The sequence below is a fragment of the Etheostoma spectabile genome, chromosome 14 (genome assembly GCF_008692095.1).
Source record: "Etheostoma spectabile isolate EspeVRDwgs_2016 chromosome 14, UIUC_Espe_1.0, whole genome shotgun sequence".
Classification (NCBI taxonomy): Eukaryota; Metazoa; Chordata; class Actinopteri; order Perciformes; family Percidae; genus Etheostoma; species Etheostoma spectabile.
Window position 1 is genome coordinate 3,390,474 of NC_045746.1, and position 9,297 is coordinate 3,399,770.

Sequence of the window (9,297 nt, forward strand, 5' to 3'; positions counted from 1 at the left end):
ACTCACTCACTCACTCACTCTCTCTCTCTGTCTGTCTCTTTCTCTCACCCCCAACCGGGCGAGGCAGAAGACCGCCCACCCTAAGCTATGGTTCTGCTCGAGGTTGCTTCCTCTTAAAATGAAGTTTTTTCTTGACTCTGTCACCTAGGGCCTTTTTAGTGAATTGTTGGGTTTCTGTAAATAACAGCACAGAGTACGGTCTAGACCTGCTGTTTTATGAAAAGCGCAATAAGATAACTGTTGTTGTGATTTAGCGCTATATGAATAAAATTGAATTGAATTAAATGTAGTTGTGTAGAGTTATGGAACAACTGTAGATGGTGCTATTGTATACCATATCAGCACAGAACTATGCTATGGATGCGTCGTCTGACACTGCAGCTGTCTGATGCTGAATGCGTCAAAAGAGCATACACACAAGGTCTTTATATGAATATAAGATGCCATTGATTGATGATTATCATCAGGTCATATACATATTAATGCATTTATGTTCCTTGTTTTGAACCTCAGGTTATTATGGCAGGAAGGTTAAATCAAAAGAATATGGTGGAAATGTAGTTTGCTGTCTTTGTTTGTAGGAGGCCTTTGGAGATGTGAGCAAGCGGAAGAAGCTCAGAGAGGAGCTGGGCTGTAAGAGCTTCAAGTGGTATCTGGATAATGTTTACCCTGATATTCATGTCCCAGAGGATCGGCCAGGCATGTTTGGGATGGTAAGAACACACCTGAGTTGCTAATTGGCAATATAAATTGACCAATTCTTACCAGTTTGATTGAATCTAATGTAGCTAAGCAGTGCAGACGAGAGATGTATCTAAAGAAAAGTTAAAGGTGTGATATATCCTTACTATAATGAACTTGCATGATTTTCCTCACCGATTTATAACTGTATGCTATATTTGTAAATATCTATTGACATGACTGCCTTTTGCTCATCACAGTTGAAGAACCGCGGCAAGACTCAATATTGTTTTGACTACAACCCAGTAGATGAACACAAAGTGGTGGGCCAACGGGTCATCCTCTACCCGTGTCACGGCATGGGTCAGAACCAGGTAATAGATGTCAATCTTTCAGGCAGTCAGTCATAAATCGTTTCTTGATTTATTGTCTGGTGAGAGGTCACTTGATTCTGTTGTAATGGCCATTAAATGTCACATCTAGTTGCTGACTTTTTTTCCACTTTACCATTTAACACATATTTGGAAAAGTTAGCTTACAAACATGCTAATAGTGGCCTAGTTTGTCTATCCCAGGTTAAAAAATGACATGTTGGCCTTGTTGATAATACAAAGGAGAGGGCTTTTGCAAACACCTTTTATCCTCTGTGGTTGACAGTAGTCTAGAAAGCACTCTGTAATTTTCCACTGTTATTCCAGCAGCCCTCTGTGGACACACACTGTCACCGCTGTAGGACGAGGGGGCTCAGCAGTGCTTGTGTTGTCTGCTTTATCATACTGCTCTGCATGTTGCAGCAAGGCAGAATCACTTCACTTTTTTTTTTTTGAAATGTTCATTCATAGTGTACACATACATGCATACTATGAATGGAAAGTGTGTGTGTGTGTGTGTGTGCGTGTGCGTGTGCGTGTGCGTGTGCATTTCAGCGAGATTAAAACTTTCATTGAAAAGAAATATGATTAGAATGTTTCCAATCATCTTTTATTTTGCATAACACAATTTTGCATGAAAAAGCAGTTTTGTCCTCCCACAGTTCTTTGAATACTCCACGTACGGTGAGATCCGCTATAACACAAGGGAACCTGCTGGATGCGTTGTGGGTGACAACATCAGCACATACCTGACTCTCCAGTTGTGTAAAAAAAGGGGGCAGCAAGTACCTCCAGACCAGAAATTTGTCTTCAGAGAGGTAAGGGGTATATTTCTGTTTTTTGAAAGAAAGAAAGAAGCACCTTATGAATCCTTCAATAGGGGGATTTAATTTTTGTAAATGTACTGTATCTATATCTATTAAATCCGGAATTACCTAAATAGGCAGTGTTTGTGTTGCCAGATAGTAGTGACACGCTTTCAGTGGAAGTGCAGATTGGAACGCGTTTTTGAGTCGCTGTCTGCAAGAGAATGAGAAGTGTAACATGATATCTGAGTTTAAGCCCACAAAAAAGTTTCCCTTTGAATTTTCTCTGACTTCTTGTTCATCGGTCCACATTATTTATTACACCCGTCTGCTTTACACCACATATGCTGGGAACCAAAACCAATCAATTCCCTACAAACCTCACCTCTTTCTGCTTTCTCTAGCTGTTACATACCCTCTACTCATTCATTAGGTGCAGATGTGCTTTTGCTCCATACAAGGGCAGGGTCAAAGATAAAGATACTGTAAATCACAGAGCATCAGCAAGCTGGGGATTCACCACGCTGTGCTGCATGTTTAGCATTTGTTCAGTGTAGTCACACGACACTGTCAGCAGCTAAACCACATTATGTAAATGCATCCAAGAAAGACTGTCTTGGTTCCAATGGTACGCTTCTGCTGCTCTTAAAACGGTGTTGGTATAAAGATCCTATCAATATTGACTGAGGAGCTGTTCTGTTACTGTAAACATGTATTGTATAGTGCTATGTTAACAACTTGTTGGCCATTTGAGTGATTAACCAGCATGTAACTATTGTCTTTTAGTGCTATAATATTAGCTTTCTTCATAATGCATGTTTTTTGACTGTCTGTTTTCAGGACGGGACCCTGTACCACGCGGTGAGCCAGAAGTGTGTTCAGGCGGTAGACAAGACCGACAACGGGACACCAGCCCCGTCCCTCCAACCCTGCTCTGACAGCCTCCACCAAAAGTGGTTCTTTGAGGAGAAAATGTAATAGTATCAACCTAAAATATATGTACAAATTTATTTTTATTCAGATTTCCTGAGGAGCGATATGGGAGGATTGAATTGTGAAAGGGGTTGGGTCCCCTTTTTTAGAGTGACAGTGGACAGACAGGTTCATTGGGAGAGAGATGGGGGATGACACACAGCAAAGGACTCATGGGGGGCATGCTCTTACTGGGTGAGCATGAGGTCGCCCCGCTAAGTCTTTTTTTATTTGTTTGCCTTGCCCTGAAAGGAGCCCAAAGGAAGAAGCTTCCATGCTCCCTTCTAAACGTCAACCTTTGCACATTTTTGTACCAGCTGGATTTAATGGATCAATAGAAAATGATACTGAGTGACCAGTACTTACTTTCTGAAGTACTTTAAATATATACAAGTGAGGGGAAAAAAAGTATGTGATCCCCCGCTGATTTTGTACGTTTGCCCACTGACAAAGAAATGATCAGTCTATAATTTTATTGGTAGATTTATTTGAACAGTGAGAGATGTTTCCCAGTGAGATTCCCTCAGCCAGCGCATTGAAAATGCGTGGATGGGTATTCCAGCATGACAATGACCCAAAACACACGGCCAAGGCAACAAAGGAGTGGCTCAAGAAGAAGCACGTCAAGGTCCTGGAGTGGCCTAGCCAGTCTCCAGACCTTAATCCCATAGAGAATCTGACTTGGAGAAGATCTTCAAAGAGGAGTGGGACAAAATCCCTCCTGAGATGTGTGCACACCTGGTGGCCAACTACAAGAAACGTCTGACTTCTGTGATCGCCAACAAGGGTTTTGCCACCAAGTACTACGTTATGTTTTACAGAGGGGTCAAATACATATTTCCCTAATTTAAGATGCAAATCAATTTATAACATTTTTTACATGCATTTTTCTGGATTTTTTGTTTGTTATTTTTGTCTCCCACTGTTCAAATAAATCTACCATTAAAAGTTTAGACCGATCATTTCTTTGTCAGTGGGCAAATGTACAAAATTGGCAGGGGATCAAATACTTTTTTCCCTCACTGTATGGCAATAATTCTTTTCTTGAAATGCTGTTGCTGGAAGACAGGAGCCTACTGGAGTGGATAGTTTTTTGTAATCATGGATTAGTGAGAGCCAGCAAACTTGAGCAGGCATTGTTCTGGTTTTCCATCTACTTACTCCACTACTGGTGCAATCTTTGAGATCAGTTTAGCTCACTTTGCATTATGCACACATGGACACTGAAACACGTGTGCATCTGTCTAAATTAAAATATCTGCTTTATACCTCTGTCAACAAACTCAGTCTCTTATGAACTTGTGGCTGACATCACTGACTTTCAGAGCCACATCTTCTAAAATGTTTGCATCTTCTCCTGTAGAGGGGGCCAACGCTCCTCTCTGCGAGATCCTTTCTTTCACAGTTTGTGGAGAGACAGTGAGTAAGATCTTCAGGTATTTTCTTAAGAACCTTTTCAGGACATTTTGAGTGCTTTCTACTCTTACATACCAGTGGCTTAGGAAAAGCCTCAGATCACAGGCATTATGCAAGTACCTAGTACCTCTTCAACCTAATCACCTAACTACTGATAACAGGAGAAACTCCAGTCGTATTCCCATGTAATTTTGCAATGCTAATTTAACTTTATTGTAAAATGACATGGGTCATTTAGCTGTTTTTTTAGTAATTCTTCTAACTTTTTTCCAACATAGTGTACTTGCCTCTGATTTGTGCTCTTTAAATGATATGCAGCTTTAAAAGACTAAATCATAGCCATATTTTCTGGATTTACTTGTTTACTGTTAACAATTTTTTTTATTTAAAATGATGTATTTTCTAGATAAGATTAAATTACTGTGTTACTGTTTTTTTTTAATAGCTGTGTTGCAGACGTTAATCAAGTGGGAATTTATTCACTTACTGTGGTAAGCAATAATCACAAGAATAAGAGCCTCTCCCATCTTGCTTGTACTCTTGGAGCCCATTAAAAGTGCCTAAATGTAAAAAAACAAAAAAAACATATATTTCTATTTTAAGATATCCCTTCAGGAAGATGCTTTTGTACTGAAGGTACTGTATACTGTGTCACACAATGAGACAAGACTGTAATTAGAATTGTGACGAAGTGTCTGCACCTTTGCTAAGAGCATTGTGAGTGCCCATGTATTACTCCGGTGCATTTCACTGGTTTGTGCACTCTGTTTCTATTCGTCAGTATCAGACAGCTACATGCTGCTCTGTTGTGGTCACTTGTGTGGCTATCCCTCAGGCTATGCACAAGGACCAAGGGAAAAACAGCGGAGGAAGAGTGGACAGTTGTTGGTGTCTCCAGAGTGCCTGGATGCCAGATGGCTTTCGGATTGATTTTCTGGTCCTCTTCCAATTCTTTACCGCTAACCTCTCCCTTTTGGTGGAAGAGGTCTGCAGCAGAGGACTTGGTTTTGGACTTGCGTCAGCCAATTCCTCCTTAGATGAGCACCTGTTACTCATGTGCTTGAGGTTTGATTTATGAATGGAAGTCATCTAGAGTACAGTTTTTGGCAGCAGAAACAGATAATGGAGGAAACCGAATGAAGCATTTGTGACCTTCCTTACAATTAACGTTCCCAAGCTATTCTCTTTGGTAGGGGGATAATCATATTGACATAGATTTTTTTGATTGATTCAGAATGTGTACTCACAATAAGATACGTGGGATTTGGAAAAAGACCAGTTTGTCAGTACCACCGCAGGGACCTGAGTAGACTCAGGATACCTTCATTTGCCAAATATAATGAATGCACAGTTATGTGCAGGAACATGGTAACGTGTGCATATGCACTCACATAGTACAAGCCTAAAGAGACCATGCAAGATTAGCTTTACTTGCCGCTCTAAACCCATATTTATACTATTATTGCTGCATGAAGAGCATTGGATCAGGAGATAGCTGCACTGTGTAAGATGAAAGCACAAAAAGTTCCAAGTGTATTGAAAGTTGGACACACAGTACTTTGTGGGGTTAAAGTTCCCAAAAATCATTTTGCTGGCACTATGAGTGGAACCTGATTGTATGATATGTGCAATGGACTAAATGACCAGTGGGAAGATTATAGTCTGTTTCACAGAGGGAGTAGAGGGGCAGCAATCCCAGGATTGTGTGAACGTTTTGGACGGCAAAGCTCAATCTCGGTCTTAATAGAACAGTTTGGGAACAGGTTGTTCCTGAGGTGTTCATGGCCCTTGGCAATCGGGCAGTTTCCCTGCAGTGATTTGAGACTAAGAAAAGCTGCTTCAATGAGTAAAGAGATCAGTTTCATGTATTCAACACTTGAGAAAGTGACAGCTTTTCCATTCCTATTAGTTTGTGTCTTTAGCCTGTGAGTGCTGTATAAATATTCTATCCTGTTATTAAAAGGGTTATTTATTGTCCCCTGTGGTCATCTGTTATGCTAGACATAACCGATAGTAAAACAATTTTTATGTTGTTGTTATATTGTATGCTAATTTGATACGTTGCACACAGCTGCAATTAAACAGATTTTTGCCCATCAAAGATCATATCTCTGGCGGGTCCTATAGGGATATAATATCAACCAAGCCCGTGTCGTAAACATTGGATATTCCAGGGATCTGCTGGAGCACTTGAACCTGTAAAGTGGCTGATTGGTCTGTCACCCAACCCTAATAGACCATGCAGTGCTGTTTTACAATATCATGTTTTACAACATCATGCCCATATCTTCTGTTTAAAATGGTAAACAATTCCCATTGGACACATTTCAGTTATTTAAGTGGTAAACATGCACAAACAATACTGCTGGAATCTAACACTGTGTCTGGTATATTAATGCTGTCAGTAACTCCAATGGCCTTATATTGTTATTAGTAAAGTGAAGGATATGATTAATGATATTTTAAATTTGATGGATCCAATAAATGGATCTGATGTCAGTGAACCTGTGTAACGGTTGTCAGTTGTGAAGTAAACACATGTAATGCTGGATTTGTGTTTTTGCCTGTTCTTGCTTACTATGTCTTATGTTTTTTTTTTAACATTGAGTTTTTTTGTCTTTTGAAGGTAGGTCGGCAGGCAGGCAGGTTTTTATTTCTGGAAAACAATCCTAAAAATACTTTTGCTCTCACTTTACACCATTGCGTGTCCATTAAAGTGTGACTCATCAGCATCTACGATGAGAAAAAACAGACTATCATCCACATTTAACTGTGATATGTGTAATGAGAGAAGAAGATAAATGGAGGGGGGGGGTCCAACCATATCGGATTGGTTTGCTCACCAGCTGCTGAGTGAGATGGTGAAATGTGCCCTCGCCAAGTCGCTCTGTTCCCCTGGTGTTGACGCTCTGCTTTACTGTGTGTGTGTGTGTGTGTGTGTGTGTGTGTGTGTGTGTGTGTGTGTGTGTGTGTGTGTGTGTGTGTGTGTGTGTGTGTGTGTGTGTGTGTGTGTGTGTGTGTGTGTGTGTGTGTGTGTGAGAGAGTGAGAGAGTGAGAGACATGGTGGATAAAAGAGGAAACCAGAATAAGGGTGGTTAAAAAAAATACAAAAGGAAAACAGTTGTTTTATCATATTAGAATAGGTATAATTTCAATTTCAGCTGTTAAAGTGTAAGCTGGTTTCTGTCTCGCAGAGGATGACGTGTTCTGATAGAGAACTTGCCAGAAGTCTTCACATTCTGACAAATGCTGCCTATACACCACGGCCTTTTCCCAGGAAAATGAGAAGCGCTGCAGAAGGCTGTGATGCTGCTGTCTAGCACTGTCTCAACTTTTTGGGTGTTTCTCTGTGAGATATACAATACAAAACAGTGCTACAACATGTCCTAAAATTCAGCAACGGAGCCCACAGAAATGCTGCATGTTGTCGCAATCTCTCCACACAGTGTAGACCTAGTTTTTGATCTGGTGTGGCATACATGCAGCACTTCAGTCCCCCACACCCCATATGTGTCTTTAATGATAATGCAAAACAAGGCTCCCCATGGAGATGCTCAAGCATCAGTTGTTGGGGAGCGAGAGGAGCCATAGAAAGAGCGGCACACGTTAACACAAATACTGACAGAAGGCACTGCATGTCTGTATAGTTTATGTAATCGCCAGTACCCAGAACAGCTCAGGAGCAGCGACTGCTGGCTGCATACATTAGATGACACACTTTCACTTTCAGGAGGGACTCCAGACGGCGCAGTAAACAAGTGAGGCCTAGATACAGAGATAGCATGAATTTCTAATGCACCGCCACTGCCTGGCATTTGATTAGGTGGATCACGTAGTGAAGAAAGCAGCAAGGCTTCCATTAAGTCACTCAGTCGGTAAATTTGTTAAAATAACCATAACCAACTATTCTACAGTTCATCAGTCATGTCTGAGCAATATTGCAGTGTTATTTGCTGGATCGTTTGTGTCATTTCCAATTGGCAGTTTTTCCCGGTAGGAAGGAAAACAGCATTTAACCTTGCCAGCTTCACTGTTCAGAAAACCAAGCCAGAGAGAGCCACAAATAAAGTTAGATTTGAATGTAAGTATTTTTATGGTGCCGCGGAAACATGCATTTATTGATGTCTAACACAAAAAAACACTAACACTTGAGAAATGGAAAGAATTATCTGCTACACATGATGCACTCAGAATGTCTCCAAATACTTGAGGGGCCAACATCACAGACCTGCCTTGACTTAAAACCTTTTTCAATTGAAAGCCTAAGACAGCGTAGGATCCATTGATGTATTAAGAGAAGAATCAGGCTGATATAATCCACGTCTGTGAAACCAGCTGAAACAGCATCAAAGGCCGCTTGCTTGTTGCAAATTTGGCTCGAGTTGCCAACGCTGTTTTTCAGTACAGTTGGATCTCACTAGGAACTGTCAAGAATTGTCTTGGCTTTCCAAAATCTGATTCAGCTCAGAACAACCCACAGACAACAAGAAACACTGCAAACCTTCTGCAGTGCAGTGAATCCAAAATCCATAAACAAATGTTATGACCCTGTTCACAATCTAAGGAGTTTTAAACCCAAGTGTGACTCATTAAAAAAAGCTGATGGGAATATTTGACTTTGAAGGAGAATGTGGGTAATATCTCACCCTTTTCAATTAACGTAACTGTCAATGTTAGCTGTAAATTAGTGGACCATAGTTATGTTAATGACGTCTGTGGACTAGTCCTTGAAAATGACTCTCTTGTCACTTTCTCAGACTTGTTAGGCAGATGAGTCCGACCTTTCTGTTGCAGACTGGCAATACAGCATGTTGTTGTTGATCAACCGTTTTCTTGCTGTTCCTGAGTTGTTTTAACCATCAAAACAGATGACATACGTTCAGATTACAGCATGGTTGTTATTCAAGCTAGTGGCACGAGTCTAGGGTTGGCAATGATGGTCAGTTGAGGAGTTCATCACTTTGGTCCAGACTGAAATATCTCAACAACTATTGGATGTATTGCCATTAAATTGGGCCCAGATAAATGAATCTTGATGACTTGGAGACCCC

The 9,297-nt window shown here is 40.7% G+C and overlaps 1 protein-coding gene and 1 long non-coding RNA gene across 2 annotated transcripts in view; one reads left to right on the forward strand and one right to left on the reverse strand.

Moving 5' to 3' along the window:
• galnt12 (UDP-N-acetyl-alpha-D-galactosamine:polypeptide N-acetylgalactosaminyltransferase 12) overlaps nt 1-6,750 on the forward strand; it is a 13,168-nt gene extending 6,418 nt beyond the window's left edge. Inside the window, exons 7-10 of the mRNA XM_032534960.1 lie at nt 582-713; nt 942-1,055; nt 1,715-1,870; nt 2,699-6,750. Of these exons, the coding sequence (XP_032390851.1) occupies nt 582-713; nt 942-1,055; nt 1,715-1,870; nt 2,699-2,836 (540 nt within the window). The 3' untranslated portion in view covers nt 2,837-6,750. The remainder of the gene's footprint in view (nt 1-581; nt 714-941; nt 1,056-1,714; nt 1,871-2,698) is intronic.
• The window catches only part of LOC116701331 (uncharacterized), a 22,424-nt gene continuing 18,479 nt past the window's right edge, over nt 5,353-9,297 (reverse strand). The window contains exon 4 of the long non-coding RNA XR_004334894.1: nt 5,353-5,423. This is a non-coding gene — a long non-coding RNA (uncharacterized LOC116701331). The remainder of the gene's footprint in view (nt 5,424-9,297) is intronic.